Source organism: Tursiops truncatus, chromosome 2 (assembly GCF_011762595.2).
Source record: "Tursiops truncatus isolate mTurTru1 chromosome 2, mTurTru1.mat.Y, whole genome shotgun sequence".
Taxonomy (NCBI): Eukaryota; Metazoa; Chordata; class Mammalia; order Artiodactyla; family Delphinidae; genus Tursiops; species Tursiops truncatus.
The window spans coordinates 169,630,111-169,655,152 of NC_047035.1; the positions used below are offsets into that span (position 1 = coordinate 169,630,111).

General features: G+C 47.8%; 1 protein-coding gene across 2 annotated transcripts in view; it reads right to left on the bottom strand.

Moving 5' to 3' along the window:
* FAM171A1 (family with sequence similarity 171 member A1) overlaps window positions 1-25,042 on the bottom strand; it is a 125,258-nt gene that overhangs the window by 39,113 nt on the left and 61,103 nt on the right. For both annotated transcript variants that reach the window (XM_073801691.1, XM_019933495.3), the window contains exons 2-3: window positions 21,029-21,256; window positions 12,391-12,483 (exon numbers count right to left, since the gene is read on the bottom strand). In XM_073801691.1, the coding sequence (XP_073657792.1) occupies window positions 12,391-12,483; window positions 21,029-21,256 (321 nt within the window). The remainder of the gene's footprint in view (window positions 1-12,390; window positions 12,484-21,028; window positions 21,257-25,042) is intronic.

Genomic DNA, 25,042 nt, shown 5'->3' on the forward strand with positions numbered 1-25,042 from the left:
ACTCTACTAAAAACACTGGGGTGGGCTTCTTGTTGCGGTGGCTTCTCTTGGGAGCACGGGCTCTAGGCACGTGGGCTTCAGTAGTTGCGGCATGTGGGCTCAGTAGTTGTGGTTCATAGGCTCAGTAGTTGTGGCGCACGGGCTTAGCTGCTCCGCAGCACGTGGGATCTTCCCGGACCAGGGTTCGAACCCGTGTCCCCTGCATTGGCAGGAGGATTCCCAACCGCTGCGCCACCAGGGAAGCCCCCTCCGGCTGCACTTTAAAATCTTTTTTCCCTCTTCTCTGCTGCCTCTTCTGCCCCTGCGCTCCCCCAAGGTCAACCCGAGTTTCCTAACTTTTGCTTGTTTTATTGCAAGACGTGACTCGATCCACTATTCTTGCCTTCATCAAAAACCTCTCTTCAGAAGCTTTTCCTCCCCAACCAACACATATACTCCTTTCTTCCTCAGCTAGAAAAACCACAGCAAGACACCACTTTCGCTCTTATCCCCGTAAGCCTCCTCTCTTTCCCCTCAACGCCCAGGGACGTGGCTTTCACCCCCCTCCCCCACGCCGCCCTTGGAAATGTCACCTGATGACTGTATAATCTGCAAACCCGTGACCCTGGCTCGCCTTCCTGCCTCCAGCTACTCACAATGATGCGCGCTGTTCCCCGCCCCCGCGCGGGGTCACGGTGCTGCACTCCGCTCTCCCCAGAGAAGCCGGCTTTTTCCTCTATGAGTGCTTGTTTCTCCTCCTGCTTCGGATGCGACAGCTCCCGAAGGCTCACCACAGTCGCCTCTGCTGTTCCTGACTCTCTCCTGCCTTGCCTGACTCTCCTCCCTGCTGGAGCCTCACCAGTTACCTTCCGGTCGTGCCGGGGACTCCACGCCTGCATTCCCGCCGTCTCTGCACCTCGACTCGGATGCCTGTCAGACACTGAAGTCATCACTACCTTCTGTCCAACTTAAAGCCCCGCTCCGCCCCCCCCACCCCCGACACCTGTGTTTGACTCCAGGTTGCCACCATCGCTTTTCGTCACACAAGTGCCAGGACGGCCCAATCTTCCCTTATCAACGTTTCTAGCATCTTCTTTTCCCTCCGTCCTGCCTCTACCCTACACTACCCTGTGACGTGACCCCTCAACTATTGCAAAAGTCTCCTAACTTCCCCTGTGTTTCAGCCTCACCCCTTTCCCGCCTCATCTACTGATGGTTCTCCAGTTCCACTCTCATCACCGCCTTTCCCCACCCAGAAACCTTCAATGGATCCACCGCTTCCCAAATTAACAGCGGCAACAATCATAGACCAACACAGACCCGAACTGCTGCCCCACTTCTCTCATGGGAGGTGTAGTTCAGCACTTTAGAATTTACAGAGATCTTACATACACATTATTTCACTTAATAATCTACAGCAGGATAAAGAAGGTGTGGTACATGTACACAATGGAATATTACACAGCCATAAAAAAGAACAAAATAATGCAGCCATTTGCAGTGACAGGGATGGACCTAGAGATTGTCATACTGAGTGAAGTAAGTCAGACAGAGGAAGACAAATATCCTATGATCCCGCTTATGTGTGGAATCTAAAAAAAGGGTACAAATGAACTTGTTCACAAAACAGAAACAGAGTCACAGATGCAGAAACGAACTTATGGTTACTAGGGGATAAGGGGGGAGGGATAAATTGGGAGACTGGGATTGACATATACACACTACTATATACAAAATAGATAACTAATAAGGACCTACTGTATAGCACAGGGAACTCTACTCAATACTCTGTAAGGGCCTATATGGAAAAAGAATCTAAAAAAGAGTGGAGATATACATATATATATATATATATATATATATGACTGATTCACTTTACTGTACACCTGAAACTAACACAACATTGTAAATCAACTAGACTCCAATAAAAATTAAAAAAAAAAAAAACCTACAACAATCCCGTGAAGAAGGAGCTCTCTCCTCTCTTTACGGGGTAGGAAACTGAGGCCCAGAGAGGCCCACAGTCATTCTGTTTGCACGAGGTGGAAATGAATTCTTTGAATTCCGACCTCTGCGTCCCTTCCTAGCACACCTGCCCACGTCAGAACAGATGCTCTGCTATTACTGCCCACGGCCCTCATCCTCTGGCCCATGCAGCTCTGCTTCTGCTCACGAGCTCACGTTCTTCCCCGCATCTGGAGCTTCTCTGCATCGTCTCTATTTGCAGATCCTACCCGTCATGCAAGGTGCACCTCCAATGCCACCTCTCCTGTGTGGCCTTTCTGGATCCCACCCCAAGCTCTAAACTCTACTTGTATGTCTCTTACAGAACCCATCTTCCTGCGCCTGGTATTGTATTTATTTGTGTATCTGAGCATCTCCCTAACCAGAGGCGCCATGAGAAGAGGACATGCGTAGGAGCATCACTGTGTATATCTCTCTGTTTCTATCTCTCCTCCACCACCTTTGAGCTGAGTGACTTTGGGGTTTGGGTTCTTTATCTTGAAAGTGGGTGTGGCCCACGCCTGTCTCATGATATGGCTGCTAGGATGTTAGCTCAGAACACACATGCATTGATACGATGCCTCACATTGCCTCCTGGTACATACCAGGTACGGGATCAGCAATAACTTCCCGCCGCCTCTCCCCGTTTAGATGGCAGCTCCTTAAGAGCAGGTGTCCTGTGAAACCCATGGTACCACGTTCTGGGAATGCTTATAGGATTAAATGTAAAGATGAGTTATTCCGGGCAACTCACTGGGTCCTAGTAATGGTCTGTCTCAATTCTGACTAGGTCACCATCCCTCATTCTCAGCACTATTAACGTTGCTGGGGGACAACGCTGCTGGGGGACAGGGGCTGTCCTGTGCATTGCGGCATCTACCCACTAGATGCCAGGAGTGGCTCCCAAGCTGTGGCACTGCCAGATGCCCCTGGGGGGAAACTGCCCCTGACTGAGAGGATTCTACAAGATACTCTGAGGTCCTCAGAATGACCCAGAGGACACGGACAGAGTCTCCTCTGCCCCGGGGCACAGGATACATGATGGGGAAGAGGATGAAGGTCCTGACATCCTAGGACTCCAGGGTAGAGAAGGTAGTCATGGCAATGGCTGAATCATCATACTGTTTTGATGCCAAAATAGAGGGTTACGCCCAAAAAGTATAGGAGAAGCTTCAGCAGAGAACCGTCAACCACCCAGGAGAGAAATTCCAGGGGTGACAGACATCTGGACCGTGGCTAGAGGCCAAGGCCTCCCCGTGAGCCCCGTGCAGGCTGTGTGGGCTCCGGACAGAGGGGGAGTCTCGTGAAGGGCCTGGTGCACCCCGGTCAGGAGTCTGAACTCGAGGCAACCTGCAGGGGAGAGAGTCTCCGGGGGTTCTCGGAACGGGAATGAAGGAATCGTGTTCGTTTTGACCAAATTCCGAGAGCAGAGTTGGGGGTGGCTGTAGGTAGAGAAATCCTAGAGTCAGAGCGTCAGCCAGGCTCTTGTGAGATGTTCGGTGAGAAATGATATAGCTCCAAATAAAGACAGTGGCCTCGGGGAAGAAAACAGAGGAGGTGGCTGGAGCTGAAAGCCACCTTTGGAATGTGGGCGAGGCGGGGAAGGGAGAACCGGGGAGGAGACGGGGAAGCGGTGAACAGGAGACAAGGAGGGAGGGGAAGTGCAGGAGGAAGGACCCCAGCTCGGGGATGCAGGGAGGACGAGGCCACCGGAGCTGGCACGAGAAATTCCTAAAGGAAATTCTCGAGGGCAGACGGCTCCGAAGTTTGAGTGGGAAAGGAAGTGAGGAATAGGGATTAAGATGGGTTTCCTTGGAAGGGCGGGCTTCGTAATTCTGGGAGCTGAGAAGGAACCAGAGGAGAAAGATGGAAGATTCGGCGCAAACAGAGGGAGGTGGGAGGGGAGGAGATTAGACGAGGGATTGACTCTGATGTGACAAGGCTCCTGGTGGGAGCGGAGCCACGGGGAGCCACGTCACAGTGTCCCCTTAGAAGAGGATGCAGAAAAGCAGGCCACAGAAAGCAGCCTTCCCCGACGGCCTCTGTGTTCCCTGGACCCACCGTCAAGGTCATGGCTAAGAGGAGGGCACGCAGGTCGGGGGTGTGTGCAGAGCGTGGGAGAGTCTGACAGCACTGCCTGGGGAACAGAAAGGGGACTGTCCTGGGGACCGTAAAGAGAGCAGCACAGAGGCCCCGCAGGACGGACACTGCTGGTTTGGGTGGTACCAGCTGGCCTGATGACAGTGCAGCCACGAGCAGCCCGGGCATCTTGACGGTACTTTCTTATTGACCGTCATCACATTCTGAGTCGACAACGTGCTGTTTCTCCCGAGACAGCGTGAAGGTCTGAGAGAGCCGGCAGTAGAGCAACGACTCCTACCTTATGGTTCATCGTCGTGAGGTTACATTTTGGAATCACCATCAAACTCCTCCTTGAAAGCTTCCAGTTCCTCAGCAAAGTACAAAAAACTCTCAAAGAAAATGGTCCTTATAAAGCAATTGACAAGTGTTCTCTCTTTCCACTCTCCTATGATCTCACTGCAAAGTTTAAAAGCCATTTATTTGCACTATCATATGATCCAGCAATTCTACTCCTGGGTATATATCCGAAGAAAATGGAATGAAAACACTAATTCAAAAAGACACATACACCCCAATGTTCATAGCAACATTATTTACAGTAGCCAAGATGTGGAAGCAACCTAAGTGTCCATCAACAGAGGAATGGATAAAGAAGATATGGTATATATACACAGTGGAATACTACCCAGCCATCAAACAGAACAAAATAATGCCATTTGCAGCAACATGGATGGACCGAGAGGGTATTAAACCTAATGAAGTGAGACAGACAAATACTGTATGTTTTCACCTATATGTGGAATATAAAAACGAAAACAAATGAATGACTATAACAAAACAGAAACAGACTTGTAGATACAGAGAACAAACTCATGGTTTCCATTGGGGAGAAGGGCAAGACAGGGGTAGGGGATTAAGAGGTATAAACTACTAGGTACAAAATAAATAAGGTACAGGATATAAGATACCACATACGGAATATAACCAATATTTTATAATAACTTTAAATGCACTATCATATATAAAAATATCAATCACTATGCCCTACATCTGAAGCTAATAGAACATTGTAAATCAACTATACTTCAATAAAAAAAATGTAAAAGCAATTTGCAAGCATTCTGTGATAACGAGCATACTTTTAGACCCAGCCTCTGTTGGGAAAGATCCCTATACGTAGTTAATCAATGACTATGTTGGTCCTTCCCCTTCACCACACTGTTATCATAAGACTGCTCCAGGCTTTCTATATAAAATAGTGTCAACAATGACAACGCAATCACTTTCCTCACTTTTCAAATGAAATCGAATGCTAAGGCCAGTTCCATTGGAAACATGCATTTACTGTGTGTGTGTGTGTGTGTGTGTGTGTGTGTGTGTGTGTGTGTGTGTGTGTGTGTGTGTGTGTGTGAAGGCACTGCACATAATCCCACCTCGTCTGATGGGAATAGTTTTAGGGTGTGTATGGTCAGAATTTAAATAGATACCATACCTAGAGAGAGGAAAACAAGTGAGTAGTCTTTTATTCTTCAAGGAAAACTCTCATTAACCATGAGCTTATTCTAGTTTATTTGGTTGTAAACATTTCAAAACAAAAACTTCACCTGAAGCATTGAACATCTTCCCATAGAGAACATCCCCGCCTCTCCTGTCTCCACCTCTCTCACCCAGTGGCCTTTGTGCTTTCAAATCTTTTGCTTCGGTGTCACGTAAAATCAAACAACGGGGCATCACCCAAAACTATGCACATAACACGGGTGAGGCTTTGTCAAACTGTCATCACACTACCTCCCCATTTCCTTGGGGGGATCATCTGACACACGGTAACATCCAAGCAACACACAAAAACTCAAACGGCTGACAGTACTTACAGTTCTGATCAGCAAGAGTTTATGTTTTTCTCCTCTGATTCCATTAAAAAAAAAAATAAGTGCACCTACACTTGACCAGTTTGAGAATAAAAATTTAATGTATTATTTAGAAATTCAGTTCTGTATTCGCTTTATGGAACAGAACTGCAAAGACCAAAAATTATCTACACGTGGCTCTCCTTCCAACTGGTAAGAAAACGTGAAACAAATTCACGCAGTGTTATTCCTGCCGTGCCTCAACTCTACTGAGACAAGGAAAAGTACAACTAGCAATAGTTAAATTCACGAAGTGGCGTAAGTTAAAAAATTAAAATGTAGACAATTTAAAAAAGCTGGAATGTTAAATGAGATTTTTGGCAAGGGAGAAATAAATGGTTCTCAGTTTCCGGTTACATAGAGGAGGGAAGTGATACACTAGACTGAATAAATTAACCATAACAAAAACTACCATAACGAAAGCTGCCATGAATGTCTTACATCCTTGGGTTTCTAACACGACCGTACTTCCTGCTCCTTAGAGAGAGAGAGTTACTCAAATACTCTGTATGTCTGTGTGCGTGTGTGTACATGTGAACGGTCCTCTTAGCAGCCACAACAAAGAAAATAATTAACCCGAGCTTGAGTGATCTATACAGGAAGTGCAAAGAAAGGTGGGATTTGGACAGTTTTTAAATATTTACTCAACCCTTCAGTGAATTGCTCATTGTGGACGGATCCGAAGGCGGGCATGGGGCCAGGCCCTGGGGATGCTAAGGTGAACGTGACCCCCGCCTTGTTCTTCAGGTTTTTCAGTTTTAGTCCGGGAGGTAAGATATTACTACCAAATATGGCAGAAGGGGCGGCATCGGATACAGAACCCCCAGCTGGAGGACTGTTTTGATCCATCCTCCTGGTTACTGATAAGGACAGGAGGGGGCATAAGGGAGACAGGATGTGTGGAATCCAAGGCTGGAGCCGGGGGCGGGGGGTGCGCGGAAGGCACGGGCCTGGGTCTGGGCTCAGGGCAGCTCTGGGACCACGTGGCAGGAGTTTGTGGATTTCACCTGAATGCTGTACCATTAACATGACTCCACAAATCCCGGTCTGCGGGCTGCTTCTCTCTGGCCTGCTACCAACCAGCTCCCTTTTCTGACTCATACTTTCTGTTCCCTTCAAACCTGGGCTTGCAGATGACCTGGTGTAATTACAGACCCACTGCATCTCGTGACCACACAGTCAGCTGAGAGTCTCATCTCTTCTGGGTTCTCAGTCCCACCCCGGCAAAAGGAAGAGAGAGAAGAACTGATGGCTCCAGCGATTCTCCTCCAGCTGGGTCCCAGCCCCTGGCCACACTATGGACTGGTGACCCCTCTGAGTCGGGGGTCCCTTGGCAGCCGAAGGTGAAGGACAAGACACTGGCATGAATCTCGTCTCCAGGGAAGACACAGAAAAGACCTCCTGGAGGGTGTGGCCTTGAAGTGGGTCTTGATGTCCAAGGAGAATTTGAAGAGAGATTGGGAAGATGGGGTGGGACATGTCAGGTGGAAAATAGAAAAAGAAATTCAGTTAGGCTAGAACACAAGACATGGAGGAGAAGAGCTCTTAGGAGGGAGGTTGAGGCCAGGTCGGGAGGCCGGGGCATGCTGCGTAAGGAGGTGGGATTTCACTCTGTGGGCAAAGGGTTCTGCTCCAGGAAGATCACTCGGGCAGCTCAGTGCAAGGTGTGTTGGGAGGAGACACAAGAGATGGGACATCTGGTTGATCTTCTCAAGTCCAGCGCCAACACTAGCTCAGCGAGCGGACACCAGCACACTGGCTGGAGGCCACTGCAGTGGCCCGGGTGGAGACCGAGACCAGGACTGAATCAGGGCATGGGCCGTGCAGTGCAAATGTGCAACATGTGGGCAGCAGAAAGAAGGCAGGTGTGGGACTTCCCCGGCGGCACAGTGGCTAAGACTCCATGCTCCCAACGCAGGGGGCCTGGGTTCAATCCCTGGTCAGGGAACTAGATCCCACATGCGTGCCGCAACTAGGAGTTCGCGTGCTGCAACTAAGGAGCCTGCCTGCCGCAACTACGGAGCCCACGTGCCCCAACTAAGGAGTCCTGGAGCCGCAACTAAGGAGGAGCCTGCCTGCTGCAACTAAGGAGCTGGCAAGCCACAACTAAGGAGCCCACCTGCCACAACTAAGACCCAGTGCACCCAAACAAACAAATCAATCAATCAATAAATCTTTAAAAAAAAAAAAAGAAGGCAAGTGTGGGCAGACCGAGGGATAACCACTGTGGGATTACTCGGGCTAAAGGGCCAGGCTGGCCATAACTCTGTGCGACTCATGGGAGATGTAGGTCATCAGGACTGCTGCATGTTCAGAAGGTGACTCTGCTTACGGAGGGCAGACGACACGAGCACCGAGGTCCTTCATGAACCCCCTCGGAGCCACTGGAGGGGACAATTCAGCATCGGGGCTGGAAGACGGCAGGGAGAAGCAGAGCAGGGGGCGGCGAGGAGGCCTGGCACCACGATGGGGTAAAGCGTGGCCATAACAATGGACCCTGTGGGCTGCAGTTTGAGTCCTTGTCACAAACACCTTGCTAAGGTTAGTGCCGCTCCTGGGCAGGGGGACTGGGAAGGGATGACCCATGAGGGTGCCGGGCACGTCCAAGGTGGCCGTGAAGGAGAAGAGCTCGACAAAGGGAATTGTGGGGCTGAAAGGGAAGTCAGAGGGGGAAGGGGTGCAGGGAATGCTCTGTGTGTAGATACAATCTCTGCCCCTTCTCATCAGTGGCGACCTTCCAGGTAACTGTGGCAGCCACCAGAGGCTCAGGGCCAGGGGCTGTCCAGCCCTGAGTGTAAGGAATTGGGATTTTATTCCAAGTACAATGGGAAGACCACTGAAGAATGGAAGCAAGGCGACTTGATCGCTGTAACTTTGTGAAGATTAGATTACAGGTTGGCAAGAGTGGGCACAGGGCAACCAGTGAGAAACCCACCGCAGTTCTCTGGGGGAAATGGTGGTGTCTTGGATTCACGAGGCAGCAACACCTATGGAGAGAAGAGGGTCTGCAGGAGAACCAGATGTGAGGAGAAGAATCAAGGATGATTCCTAGAGTCTTGGCTGGAAGCGTAGGTGTGCGTTTACACCATTCACTGAGATGGAAGGTAAAAAACATCAAGAGTTCTGTGCGTCTCTGCTGAGTCTGAGATGCCTGGCAGACGCCCAAGTCAAGACGTCAAATAAGGGCCTCCCTCTAGGGGGAAATTGGGAGTAATCAGTGCCCAGGGTGCATGAAAGCCATGGGTCTATGAGCTCCTCTAGGGAGAGCATTGGGAAGAAGAAACAGAGGCCCAGGACAGTCATGGGAGCGTCCAGAGAAGACGTAACCGAGAGCTGGAAAGAAAGGCAAGGCATGATACGGAAGCGAAAGGAAGAAAGTCTCAAGACAGAGTGACCAGCTGTCTGTGTTGAATGTTGTGCGGACATCCCGGGAGAGGAAGAGAGGTGACCTTAGGTCTGGTTGCACGGGGGCCATAAGACACTCTGATGAAGCGCTGAGGGAGGAGCCCGGACCGGAGTGTGCTGAAGAGGCAAGGAGAGGCGAGAAAGCAGAGATGAGGGAGCAAAGTCCTTCCCAAAGGACAGCAGAGAAGCAGGGCAGTGGCTGGAGCACAGGACGCTCAGGGGAGCATTTCTGGGGGATACACGAGCTTGAACGCTCACCCGCTACAGAGCGGGAGAAAACGGCAGTGTGGGAGTGACAGGGCACGAGATAGGCATCTCGGAGAGTCAGGAAACAAGTAATTAGGAAGTGGCCTCGGTCCTGCAGGGCTGATGCCCACCTTGAGGTCTGTGTAACCAGTGGATGCAGCTGTGAGGTTCCCTCCAGCCACTTGTTCCGGTGTGGCCATGAGCGGCTGAGGTCACCCAGGGTCAGAAGTTACTTATTCAGGCAAAGATAGGAGCATTATTCACAAAAGCCAAGACATGGAAACAACTGAAGTTTCCACTGATGGATGAAGAGATACAGGAAATGTGTGTACACACACACACACACACACACACGTATATGTATATATATGCAATGGAATGTTACAGTAAGTCCCCTACACCTTCAAGTTGCAAACTTTTCAAAGACGCGAATGTGCGTTCCATCCACGTCAGGCATGAGTGAAATTGCCGCTCACCCTCCGTCTCCTGTTGCTGAGGATGCTTCAGCTCTACCGTCGCCCACCTCCTCTCCCTCCTCCAGTCAGTAACTCTTCTTGCCGGCTCACTCGACGCCAGCCCCTGGATGCCGGCTGTTGTGCTGTACTACTGTGCTTTTCAAGGGACTGTACGGTAAAATTTTAAATGTTTTCTTTATTTTTTGTGTTTTTTATGTATTATTTGTGTGAAAAGTATTCTAAACTTATTACAGTACAGTACTATATAGCCAGTTGTGTTAGTTGGGTACCGAGGCTAACTCTGTTGGACTTACGAACAAATTGGACTTACGAACGTGCTCTCGGAACGGAACTCGTTCGTATGTAGGGGACTTACTGTCTTCAGCCATAAAAAAGAAGGAAATCCTGCCATTTGGGACAACATGGATGGACCTGGAGGCTATCACGCTTAGTGAAATAAATCAGACAGAAGAAGACAAATCCTGTAGGATGTCACCTATAAGTGGAATCTTAAAAACAAACAAACAACCTATAAGTGGAATCTTAAAAACAAACAAACAAACTCGAAACAGAACAGATTGGTGGTCACCAGAGGCAGGAGGTGACGAGAGCAGATAAAGGTGGTCAAAGGGCACAAACTCCCAGTTATAAAATGAGTAAGTCCTGGGGATGTGACGTACAGCGTGGTGACTCCGGTTAACAATTCTGTAGTGTATATCTGCCAGCTGCTAAGGGAGTAAATCTTAAAAGTTCTCACCACAAGAAAAAACTCTGGGTGGTGAAGGATGTTAAGTAGACTTACAGTTGTGACCATTGTGGAATAGATACACATCTCAAGTCATTAAAGGTATATGTCAACTATATCTCAGTAAGACTGGAGGAGAAAAATTATCTTTCACTTTCTTCCACTGTCTTTCAGTTGTGAAACGACAATAGCAAAGCTAACTAAAGAGAGATTGGAGGTACCGAGGCCAGTAGGCCCCAGTGTGGTTCCAACGTGAAAGGGTGCTGAGGATTCGGTCCTAGCCCTGCTCTCTCTTAGGAGGACAAAAAATAGTTGCTAACTTAGGACTTTCACTACGCAGATGACATGAAAATCTGTGTCTCTGTTCCTCTTTTCTCTCCTAACTCGAGTTCACGTACGCTCCCAGACGTTTCTACTTATTTCTCTTTACATACGTCTTCTAAGAACAGCACGTGAACCTCCTTGTACGTTCCCACAGCTACTCGATAAAAAAAGGAATAAATCAGGTCACCTCGTTTGCAAATGGCACCTGGATGTGGTCAGGTAGAGAATGACTGGTGTAAAATGGTATTAAAAGAAAGGAATACTGGGGCTTCCCTGGTGGCGCAGTGGTTGAGAGTCCGCCTGCCGATGCAGAGGACACGGGTTCGTGCCCCGGTCTGGGAAGATCCCACATGCCGCGGAGCAGCTGGGCCCGTGAGCCATGGCCGCTGGGCCTGCGCGTCCGGAGCCTGTGCTCCGCAACGGGAGAGGCCGCAGCGGTGAGAGGCCCGCGTACCGGAAAAAAACAAAACAAAACAAAACAAAAAAACAAACGAACGAGGGACAAGGGAGAGAAAAAGGCCACACTCGAACACCTAGGAACCTTTTGTTTTTTCTTTTTTTTTTTGGTAAGGGAAGAGTTTTTTTTTTAATTGTAAAAAACACATAACAGTAAATTTACCATCTTAACCAGCTTTAAGTGTACAGTGCACTAGTGTGAAGTATATTGACATTGTTGTGCAGCAGATCTCTAGAACCATTTTGTCTTGCAAAACTGAAACTCTAGGGAATTCCCTGAGGGTCCAGTGGTTAGGAATCCGTGCTTCCACTGCAGGGGGCAACTAAGGGGGATTCCCTGTTCGGGGAACTAAGACCCCGCAAGCCATGCGGCGTGGCCAAAGAAAAAAACCCAAAAAACCTGAAACTCTATACTCTCAAATGCTTATGCACCTTTCCAGAGAGACCCCGCCCAATGGTCAGTGAGGCGCAGACAGGGTCCGGACTCTGACCCCAGGATGAATATTCTCGCCTTCGGAGAAGAGAGAGATGTGGTGTGAACAGAGGGTAGAGCCCCTTCTTCCCTCTCATGCACTTAAAGGCTGGGCCGAGAAGAAAAAAGGCCACAGCCAAGAGACATTTTACCAAAATGCCAATGCGTCATGCACTCGTAGGGACCGCAGGCATTGTTACTTCCAGCTGTGGACACATTCACGGCCATCACTACCTGACGAGAGTCATCCCTCACGAGATTTTCAGAGTTGGCCCCAGAGTTACCTTCACGTCTCTTTTTAACTATCAAACATACCTTGGAATCCTGAGACTATTTGGACAACATCTTCATACACCATCAGAGTAGCAGATCGTTCTGGAAGCAGGCCCAGGCTCAGTGAAGAAAACACTGCAGAAACAAGGATGGATATGAGGGAATTCGAACATTTAAATCAAGATGCCCACTCCAGTTTTTTAAGCACTCTGCCTTCCTTGGATTCTCTGATTTCCACTCAGTCGGCAATATTGATGTTTCGCAGGGTGGCGTAATAATAAATACGTATTTGGTCTCTGCCTCTGGTTCCTGCCTCTTAAATCCCTTGTAATTTCCTGAGTGATCAGAGTATCTTTTGTTCTGTTGAGGAGACTCCGGGTGGGCTCCTGGAGGCGGGCTGCTCACCGAAAAGGTCAAGCCATGATGAGAACCTTGGAACGTTCAGTCCCACCTGCCATCCTCCAGAGAGCACAGAGGCGGTGGACAGCTCATGATCGATCATGCCTGCCATGACTGATGAAGCTACCATGAAAGTCCCCAAGGTACGGGCTCTGGGGAACTTCAAGCTGGTGAACAAGTATGTGTGCTGGGAGGATGGTACACCCCAACGCCACGGGGACAGAAGCTCCTTTTGGACCCTTCTGGATCTCCCCCTATTGTACCTCTTCATGTGGCTGTGTATCTGCATCCTTTATAATATCCTTTGTAATAAACCCGTGAATGTAACTGTCTCCCTGAGTTCTGTGAGCCACGATAGTAAATGAACCCAGGGAGGGGCTCATGAGAACCTCTGATTTATAGCTGGTTGGTCAGGTGACAACCCGGGGCTTGTGTCTGAAGTGGTACTCGGTCTTGTGGGACTGAACCCTTAACCTGTGGCTTCTGAGCTAACTCTGGAAAGTTACTGTCAGAACTGAATTGAATTGCAGGTCACCCAGTCGGTGTCCAGAGAGCTGGAGAACTGGTTGGCTTGAGAAAAAACCCACCCATCAGGTGTCAGAAGTGCTGTAAACAGAGAGAAAAGAAACCGTTTTTCCTTTAAGTGTTATTAGCAAAAGGCTTTCAAAACGCCCAAAGAGTCCTGCAATCTCTCCTAGAACAACTGCTTGCCCTACAATAGTCAACTATGTAGTTTTTATTCGTTAGAAGCTGTTTGTAAAGCATCTGAACCTCCTCCCATTAGGAATCTATTAAAAGTTACAATGTACACACTGCATGGATGTAACACATTGGGTATTAACATTAAGAAAGACTTTAAAAGTATGTGCTTAGATTACTGTGTGCCTCATGATAAAAAAAAAAAAAACAACTTTCTTCCCTACTCTGGGAACTAATAAGATGACAGAACTTGTGCTATGTTTTAAAATTCTTGTTTAAGTACCTGGACTTCCAACTAAAAAATTCACAAAGCCTACATGTTTCTGGGGAGATCATGAATTTTAAGAAAAAAACAAATCAACATATTATGGAATAACAATAATCACTAACATTACTGAACCCTCACTAACATGTCAGACATTATTCTAGGTGCTTTAATTTTGGTAATTTATTTAACTCTAAAAACAGCTTTATGAAATAGGTATTATTAACATGCCCATTTGACAGGTAAGGGAACAGATTTATGGAGAAGGAATTAACTTGTCCAAGACGCCGCAGCTGGTAAATACTGGAGCCAGGATTTGAACTCTGGAGTCTGACCTCGACTGCTATGCTTCGTGGACTCAAATTCAGAGGCTTCTTGGACTCCATCCAGCCTAAGTCTCTAAGTTTAAAGAGGAGGAAAGGGAGGCCTAGAGAGGTAAAGTAACTTTCAAGGATAATATTAGGAACCAGAAACATCAAATGCTAAGAATATCAATTACTTGGCACAACCGGCTCTGGACAATGTTGGGGCGACCAGTGAGCGGCTGGCCTTGGACATGACACTTCTTCCTACACATTTATTCCATTTATTTAGCTGCCAATATGTACAAGGCCCAGAGCTAGACGTGCGGAACAGATCAATGTTGGGGGCAGTCTGTGTCCTCAAGGGTTCTACGTTAGAAGGAGACTTGGACGCACAACCCATAGCTGTAGGACAAACAGAACGTGGCAAGTGTCAAGACAAAGATAAGGACGTACCTTGGTGCTGTGAAAACAATCCAGCAGTTCCTTCAAATACTAAACACAGAGTCACCATGTGACCCGGCAATTCCACTCCCAGGTATATAACCAGGAGAACTGAGAATATATGTTCATGCAAAAACCTGCACATGAATGTTCACAGCAGCATCAGTCATACTAGCCAGAAAGTGGAGACAACCCAATAGCCATCATCTGACGGGCAGATAAACGAAACGTGGTCTATCCACACAACGGAATATCGTTCACCCATAAAAAGGAATAAAGTGCTGATTCATGCTACAACATGGACAGACCCGGAAAACACCATGCTAAGTGAAAGATGCCAGACACAAAAGGCCAACACGCTGGAGGATTCCATTCATCTGCAATATGTGGAACAGGCAAATGCATAGCGACAGAGGGATTAGCTGTGGCTGGGGGCTGGGGGGATGGGAAACAGCGAGTCAATCCTAACGGGCGTGAGGGCTTTTTTGGAGGTGAAGAAAATAATTCTGGAAGTAGAGAGTGGTGACGGTTGCACAACCTTGTGAATTATACACTTTAAAATGATGAATCGGACGGTGATATGCATTATATCTCAAAAATAAATCAAGCAAGAAAAAAAAAGAATTCACCTTGGGGGTTTAAAGTTGGAAGAAAAATCTATACCAAGTTGCGGGAGGGGGGATCAGGTCCTGTGTGTGAGCCAGGACTGAAGGGAGGAAGCCTGACTTGGGTAAATCCTGCAGAACCACGTCCCAGGGAAACTTAACCTTCTTAAACAGAGATCCCTTCACCCAAGGGCACAGGGCACCTACTGGCCAGGAAAGAAGAACCAGACTGCTGGTGCTGGTAGGGAACAGCTCACCTCCAGACCATGGCTTTGCCCTCCCCGCCTCTCTAGGGACAGACCTGGACCACACTGCTCCCTTCAAGAGCTCACACAGAGCCTGAAGGCATTTCCTTGGTCCTGCAAACCTGTGTGTTGTCTGGCTTGGGGGACTCTGAGCTGGAATCACCTGTGACTGGTCTCTCGAGATGTGTGTGACCGTTACAGGATGTTTCAAAACGCTTCTTGCCTATAGCATTTGGTGCTTCCAAACATCAGACATCTGCTCCAGCAAACTCTTCCGCAAACCCTATTTCATATATGAGAAAAGACGATTTCTTGTAATGACTATGATGAGACGTGGGTGGTAGAGACCCCTGCAAGGACTTCCTGGGCAGGAGGTGGCAGAGACGTCTCAGACCTGCAGGCAGACGGTATATTACCCATCAGAGAGGAGATGCTGACTGCTGTCTTGTTTTTTGATAAGTAGAGAGAAAGGAACATCTAACTCTACCTGGGAGAGGCTGGAACACTTCTGAGCGCAGAGAACAACCACACTGGGAATGAATGGATAGAAGACAAGCTTGCAGAGAGAACAGTAAAGGAACAACAGTGCAGACAAGCACAGAGCGGGTACAAGCCAGATTCCTTCAGAGAATAACAAACTGCCCAGGGTGACCAGACCGTGAGAAACGTAGGGAGAAGCGGCTGGGGAGGAGGTCCCTGTGTTCTGTTTAGTCTAAACTTGATCCTGAGGACATCAGATGCCTTTAGGCAGACATATAACGTAGTTAGACAGATATATATACAGGCACACCTCGGAGACGTTGCGGGTTCAGTTCCAGACCACCCCAATAAAGCGAATATCTCAATAAAGGAAGGCACGTCAATGTTCTGGTTTCCCAATGCATACAGACGTCACGTTTATATTATACTGCAGTCTATTAAGTGTGCAATAGCATCATGTCTAAAAAACAACAGATATACCTTAATTTAAAAGTACTTTATTGCTAAAAAGTGCTAACCATCATCTGAGCCTTCAGTGAGTTGTAATCTTTTTGCAAAAGTAACACGAAAACCACAGATTGCCATAACAAATATAATAATAATGAAATATTGGGAGAATTACCAAAATGTGACACAAACACTCAATGAGCAAATGCTCTTGGGAAAATGGTGCCGATGGACTTGCTCAATGTAGAGTTGCCACAAACCTCCAATTTGCAAGAAATGCAACATCTGCAAAGTGCAATAAGATGAGGTCTGCCTGCATATATATATGGATATATAAATATACATCCATATATAAATACATATATCTAATATATAAATATGTGAAATTATTATATTATAAAAATAATATAAATATATATTTAAAATACATTTTAAGACACTAATGGTCAGTAATGTAAAGGGCGTTTTGAAGGGGTCAGACTGAGCTGGCCAGAGGCCACTGCAGTAGCCCTGAACTGTTGCAAAAGGCCTGAGCTATAGAGCTAGAAATAATTAAGATGTGGAATCACAGTCTTTAGTGGATGGATGTCACTTCATATAGCTAAATTTGTTTCTACCTGCTACCAAAGGTACAGGGTACTCTCCTTTTGCTGTGGTTTCCTGGTGCCCAATATGTAGCCCCTTCCATGCAAGGGGAAAAAAACCCCCACATCCTCCAGGAACTACTGTCAAGGCTGAGAAAAGAAATCTATTCCCAAATCTCATAAGAACGCGTATGCAAACAAAACCACGTGCGGACATGTAGTAAAGAAATTATTTTTTAGTGTCAAATTTTAAAAATATTTTAGAAGAGGCTCCCAATGCTTCTCTCCTCCTCGCTCAATTACCTGGAATACCAAAAGCGCACCTTCAACAACAGACGTGAAAACAACAGTATACTCTGTTTTTCACATCAGACCAGTCTAAGTTTTGTTCACGTTGTCCATTAGATTCTAGTTAAGAGGATCTTGTTATGCTGACAGGACAAGCAGAGAAAAAGAAAGACATGGGAGGGTCCTTGAAAATTATTCGGTCTAACTGATTTGGTTTTAGAAACTAGAGATTTGGGCTCAGAAAGCTGTGATGGGCCCCCATGTGTGGGCAGAGCTGGGGGCGGGCAGGCCTAGAACCCAGGCATCTTCAAGCCTAGTCCAAAACTCTTAGAATGAAACTACATTTTTTTACCATTATTTACTCATTTAAGAAGAATGGATATTATGAAAATGGTTGCCTTTTTCTCAAATGATCATGTTAACAAAGTCAAAACAAATGTAATTAAAGTACAGTCCGTCCTTATTTGTCGGTTCAGTATTTGCAAATGTGCCTCCTTGCTAAAGGGTATTTGTAACCCCAAGTCGATACTTGTGATGCTTTCTACGTGTACGTACAGAGGGGCCAAAAGTCTGAGTCTCCTCCCAGCTGAGGTCGACCAAGGCGACGGACGCTCTGCCTTCTCGTTTCAGCTCTCACACCGTAAGCATCCTTCCTGCAGTCAATTTAGTGCCAAGTTTTTGCATTCTTGTGCTTTTTATTGGTGATTTCCCTGTTTCACACAGCCCCTGAGTGCTGGCCCAAAGTGCTGTCCAGTGTTTCTAACTGCAGGAGGCTGGGATGTGCCTTATTACACGTTAGACAAGCTTCCCTTAGCCATGAGTTACGGTGCTGTCGGCCATGAGTTCAAGGTTAATGAACGAACAATATATGTTGAGTCAGGTACCTTGCAATAGAAACACACATCAAACAAGGAGATGCACTGATCAGTGGATGAAAACGTGACCAGAGGCTCTAAGGAACCTAACCCTGCACTTCACCCGGGAGCAATGGCTCAGCATTCACGAACTCAGTGTTCACGGTGACTCTGCAGAACGTAACTCCTGTGATGGTGAGAATCAGTGGTATTTTGTGCTGCTGCCCGCCCCCCGCCCTCAGCAAAGGTGGAGTTGAGGTGTCTGGATACCATTTAGACTTCCCCCAGGGTTGTTTGCAGTGATTTCTCAGTATGAAAAATGGGGGAGGTCAAACATTTTCTTTAGCAAGAACCTAACAAGGACCACCTTTCTTATCGTGCTGGCCTTCCCAGGGTTCTGCCCCAGGCCCACTCCCCTCCACTCTCTGGGTGAGATCACTGTTCTGAGTCTCCCTTAAAAACTGCTGATGACCCCAAACTCCACCTCCACCTCCAAACCTCTTAAGCCCCAAACTCTTTTCAAACTAAAGCCCGAACACACTTGGCGTCCCAGAGGCAGCTCCAATCCAATCCATGCTAAATTCATCACCACCTACAATCCCGACACGCACCCCTTTCTCCCCATCTCCCCACCTCCACTCCCACTTCCACCCACCTTTGCCTGAGCCCCAAGCCTGGAGAGAGGGGTGCACACGGGAGGGAGGAAGAGGGCTTCTTTCAGCCGACGGCATTAATCGATCAAGTCAACTCGAGGGAACCACACGGTGGCAGGTCTCCCAAGCCCACCGCCCGTCTGTTATCCCATCCACTCCATCAGCAACCAGAAACCCGAGACTCAACTTCCATTTATTCTCACTCGTCCCTTCCCTCACATCTCTCCCACCCATTCTCCAAGGCTTTCTGGATTTTACCTGCTAAATATTTCTCAGGTTTATCTCCTTTTCTCTAACGTTTTGCTAAAGGATTTCCTCAGTTGTACCTATTTCAAATCCACTTTCCATAGCTCTCAAAGCAGTGGTCCCAAACTATAGTGAACATTTTTATCCATAAACACCCTGGGGGGGCGGGTAGGAGTTGCTTGTGAAAACGCAGATTCCTGAGTCCACCTGCCCAGTCTGCATGGCTGAGTCCCGGAATCGGGATCATTATACAAGCACCTTCTGATGCTAATATCTATTCATCCTCAAGACTCAGCTCCCCTCTCAGCCTCTCCAGGAAGCCTTCCTTCATTTGCTCACCTAGGCCAGTGAACTGGTCCCCAGCATCCCCGTAGGCACCTACATCTATCAGAGCATTGATCCCATCAGGAGGCATCGGGTTCTGTGGCTGACTTCATAACTAATTGATGAAGTCCCTAGGGGCGAGTTCTGCGTCTTTAGACCTGTATCCTCAGTGACCAGGGCACTGCCTGGCACACGGTAGCTACTCAATAAGTGTAAACTGAACTTAAAGAGAATTTTGTGGCTGAGGGTAGATGCTGGGGCTGGAAAAGACGGGCACAGTCACGCTTAGCTCCCATGTGCCCCAGGGGCAGCAGGGACCCTGATGGGGCGTGTCCAGTGGCACACAGGTGAGCCCTAACGTTGGCATTTTGCCAGGCACTGTGTCAGATGCTACACGTTTATCAAGCCCCTACTATGCTGTAGGTACTGTAAGCTAGTGCACCTGCATGAACCACTTTTTACTCAGAACCACTCTACTACGTGGTATCAGCTCCCTTTTGCAGAGACTGGCATCAAAGCTGGAGGGGCTCAAGCACAGACCCAGAGCCAGAACCCAGGTCCAAAGCCCATGCTCTTCCCACCCGCCCACCCTCGCTAGCCTCAGAGCAATAGTGCCGGCAGGTAATGCGGTCCAGGCACTAGATGGAGCCTGAGGTGAGGGGACTGAAGCGGCACCGTCTGCTGCTTCCCACCTACTCCATCCCCAGCTGAACCCATGTCAGGGACCATCCTAGCCCCTTGTGGTAGACCGGCTGCTTTGCAGTGGTGAATGGTAATGTGCTATTGTGATTTATAATAAGTAATATATATTTGCTCTTGGTCTCATTCCTGCCTCACAGCTCCTAAAACCCTTGGAATTTCCTAAGTGATAAGGGCAATAAAGGTATATTTTGTTATTTATAACACGCCACTTACCATGGGAGTTTCAGTTAATATAGTAATTTTTGGAAGGCCCCTAGATAACCCAAGGATGGGGGCTGGTTGCCAGGGGAAACAACCATGTGATTAGAGGGTTGGAACTTTCGGTCTCACCCGCCCCCCTCCCCAAGCTCCAGGGAGGAAAGGAGAGAGGGCTGGAGGTTGACTAAATCACTAGTGGCCAATGATTTAATCAGTCATGCCTACATAATGAAGGTTCCATAAAAAACCAAAAGGATGGGGTTTGGTGAGCCTCTTGGTTGGCGAACACTTGGACGTGCTGGGAGGGTGGTGCACCTGGAGGGGATGGAAGCTCCACACCCCTTCCCACAGACCTTGCCCTACGCGTCTCTTCCATTCAGCTGTTCCTTTAATAGCCCTTGTAATAAACTGGTAATCTAGTAAGTACCCAGCTGGTGTCACAGAATCCGCAAATTGCTGGATGTGTGGCAAAACGCCCATGTTTGGTGATCAGACACGCCAGAAGTGGAGTAGAGTGTTGAGAGGGGAAGAAACACACAGCAGTGTTCTTCCTGAGCAGGTGAGAAAGGTGGGAAAGAGAAAGACAGTCTCGCCATCATTCCCCACCTTTTGGCCAGCCTTGGTCTCAGACCCTGAAGCAAGACGAGAAAGCCCCACTTCAGGGCACCGCCCCAATCCCATCAGCTGGTTACAATCAGTAAGGTACAGAGCGGAACGCTGGGGAAACGAGTTCCATTAAATGGATAGTAACGTACAACCAGCTTCATACCGGGATCCCACCTTTTCCTGCACATAAGGGGCCCCAAAAGCTAAGGCAGTGAATGAACAAGTATTTTCCTGATTGTCTGACTTAACCCTTAACACTTACAAAATTGTTTCTATGTCTGACTCCATCCCTAGCCTGACTGTAAGCCCTGTTTTACAGAAGGGTTAAGACCACCTTACCGGGTAACCGGATGGGCTTCCACGGGGCAGAGTTTGGCACGTAGGCGTGCTTTGTGGCGGTGACAATCAGCTGACTGCCCAGCTTATACTGGAATTTGAGGAAGGCGATGCCATCTGTCCCCGAGGTGCCAGAGGCGATGGAGACCTGGTTGGTGAAAATCTCAATGAGGGCATCGGGGACGGGTTGATGGGTGCTGGCATCACTGATGTGGACCTTCAGGGTGACCTCTGGAAGAAGGACAGAGCAACAAAGAACAGTGGCTATTAATTGGGCAACTCCAACAGTGATTCTGCTATAACCGCGATAGGTAGCAGAAAGTGAGATAGGCTAAGAAAATCTCGATCTACATCCAAACTATAAATCATTTTAACCGGGAATGTTCTCTTCTTAGAGGTCCTTTTTTCACTTTACATGATTTCTTACCTTCCTCAAAACCACTGCCCATAACAAACTGCTTTCCCCCTGGCTCCTCCCGGCTCACACGAACAAATAATTGAGAGAAAATTTCTATCCCTTTAAATAAACACAATGCTCTTTTATCCTGCCCAGCGCTGCTGGTAAACACAGCCTAAGCAAGGCTCGGGCTGCTACAGAAAGACCCTGCAGGTGCTAAGATTTGCAGCAAAATTCTTCAATGGTCCTGGTGAACACGGATGTGTAGAGTTCAGGGTTGCTGTGCTAGTAATCATGAAGATGTTACTGAAAAGTAGTCAAAAATACCTTTAAAAGGGAGGACCCACATAGTGGAGAAGGTCAGAAGAAGAAAAAAATAAAAGTAAACATTTGAAAAGATGGCTGAAGTTGAGTTAGTAGTATTGGCAAAACCAGAAAACGGATGTGGGAAATGGACTCCAAATTAACGGTAGAAATTACACGGGAATGAATACTTTTCATTTATTCATGCAAGAGATGTGTATTGAACTGTTACCCCACACCTAGGATCACGAGCAACTGCGCACAACTACAGTGGTGAAGGGAAGGGAGTAGACAGGTAAGTGCTATGCCCGGGGGGCACCTGGTGGAGCCACCAAGGGGGCACTTACAGAACAGCACATGCAAAGGCCCAGAGGCAAGAGAAAGCCCTGCTTCCTGGAGAAACGGAAATAGGAAATAGGTTCTGACAGCTGGAGGGGGAGTGTGAGGGGTACAAAGCCCAGGGAAAGACAAGGCTCGAGAGGCCCACAGGGGCCAGATCAGATATGGCTTTCTAAGTGACCTAAAAGGATCGTTCTTTATCCTTCATTGTTCTTTATCTTTATCGCTCTTCCACCTTGGTAACTTGCTGGAAATCCAATTTATGCGTAGAAACACCTGGTTTTGGACGAAGGATGGACTCAGGGATTGGCAAGACTGGAGACTGAGTATCTAGTTAAGAGATTTCTGTAATAACCCAATGGTGGTGGACCATGGTGGACATCAGTGAAGGGATGCTGATTCCACATATATTCTAGAACGATCCGTGTATTCTGCTCCAAGAAACCCCCTTTGCTAAGGTATGAAGGGAGTAAACGGTGGCCAGTGTCCTAAGTTCACTAGCCGCTTAGAGGTGCTACTTGCCATACACTGTGAGCTGCCTCAGTTCTGAAAGCCTTCCTTTCAGAGGAGAGGGACGTGGGACAAGGAACCGGTGAGCAGGGAGGCTCACGTTTAAAGAACCACTGGAGAACCGCTGGCTCAGTGGAGAGACCACTGGGGAGGTCAAGGCTGGCTGGGGGCAACCTGAGAGTGAGGGGAGGAGGCGTCCAAGCTAGCCCCATGGGAACTGCCCAGCGTGCATGTCTAGCGTTCTGGGCAATTCACACTCTAGGTTTGACCCTCGGCTCTACCAAGCTCTAGCCACGTGGCCTTGGGCAAGTTACGTATGGTTTCCAGGTCTTGGTCTCCTCATCTGCAAATGGGGGACGATAACGACATATATCTCAGTATAATTACGAACACAAGCTAGTGCCATTACGTTGTTCCAGTCACTATGCTCGAGAGCATTCGGTCACAGTGTCCAAGGGTCCCAGGACAGGGCACAGGGAGGAGAGCTGGAGGGGAAAAGGGTATGAAACTAAGTGGAGGGATGAGACATCCTTCTCGGGGGCTAATAACTCAACATCCCAAGCTCTTCCCCAACTGGGGCCACTACACTGACTAGAACTTCTTTCGGTTCGAGAACTTCCACCTTGGTAACTTGCTGGCGATCTTATGATGAGAAAGCAACCTTTTCAATACTGCAAATTTCACTTAGTCGATCACTTTCTCACCCTTTTTTCACATACTGATGAGATAGGCTGGGAGCCGGGACCCTTTAGCAGAATGACTGCACCTGGACAAACGTCTCCTTGAGCAACAGAATAGAAAGAAACTATAAAGGAATAAAAAGTAACTGCACGCACGCACAGTTGGGGCAATTATGAACAATAACATACAAAAGGCCACAAACCAAACCAAACTTCTTAGGGGCCGGGAGCAAAAGCAGGGTCCTGTGCATGGTCCCTGCACACAGCACCAGCAAGGGGGTGGGCAGACCACTGAAGCGACGTGCCCTGCCCGGCCCAGAGACCTGCCCCTGTTGTTATCCCGTTTAAGGAATCAGTTCACCCCTCCTCGGGGAGTGAGCAAGGGCACCTATTACTTGTTTCTGCTCCCTCGTGCTGCAGCCTCCCTAATAAAACCTTCCCTGAATTTTTCGGCTGGCCTCTCCCAATTTCTACTGATTAAATAGTCCAAGGGCTCGGGCTGTATCACTTACTTAATCCATTTCTTGACTAGATGACCGTACGGACCTAAAGAATCCTAGACCTTGGTGCTATATAAGGTCTGCACCAAATAAATCTCTCAAAACCTTGTAGAGGGGCTACCCTGGTAGTGCAGTGGTTAAGAATCCGCCTGCCAATGCAGGGGACACGGGTTCGATCCCTGGTCCGGGAAGATCCCACGTGCCGCAGAGCAACTAAGCCCGTGTGCCACAACTACTGAGCCTGTGCTCTACAGCCCGCAAGCCACAACTACTGAAGCCCGCGGGCCTAGAGCCCATGCTCCACAACAAGAGAAGCCACCGCAGTGAGAAGCCCGCGCACCGCAACGAAGAGTAGCCCCCGCTCGCCACGACTAGAGAAAGCCCGCGCGCAACAACGAAGACCCAACGCAGCCAACAATAAATAAGTAAATAAATAAAATGCCTTAAAAATAAAAAAGCCAATTGATGAAACCATTTGTGGAAAGAAAAAAAAATAAAACCCAAAAACCTCGTAGAGAAAAAAAGTGCTACAGAAACTGAACCTGGTTACTTCATACTACAGGAGAAAACTGCCAAAAGAGAGAGAAAATCAACATCAAGAAAATCAAGGATATGGCATTACAAAACATACTTCGTTGATTCCTTCCAATCTTACCATTGTTATCTCAATGCAGGTTTGCAGTATGTACAAACACGCATTTGTTTTCTTACTGAACTGGGGTCTTCCTTGTCCCCAGGTGGTATGAGAAGTTATAAATGAATTAACATGCGCGTAGCAGAAATCCTCTCAAACAGGGCAAGTGGGAAGGTGGCTTCGTAGCCTTGCAGTGATGATCTACGTAATCTTATGGTAGTGCAACATTTACTAACAACTGGGATTACAAGGTTTCTGCTTTCTCTTAACTGTTTGCTGAGAAGGCAAAAGCAGCTGAGGTTTGGAAAAAGCTAAAGGATTTGTGAATGAACACAAGAAAGGAGTTCGCCTATAATCAACGTCCTAGGTTCTACCACTTGAATTGCTTCTAAAACGGGAAGCCTAGTTTACGTTCTGCAATTGTAGTCCTTGGAAGAGATTACTTCTTTTGGTGTGCTAGGATGTGAAAGCATGTCACTATAGTGAAGAACTTATTACAGACCACTGGGGTATCACAGTTTTAAAACGTTTGCAATTTGCTTTATTCATATGACAGTACAGCATGAACAGTCCTCTTGTTCAGTGGTTCTATATCTAGTTCATTTTTTAAGAAATGGACTTTATCTTTTAGAGTAGTTTTAGGTTCACAGCAAA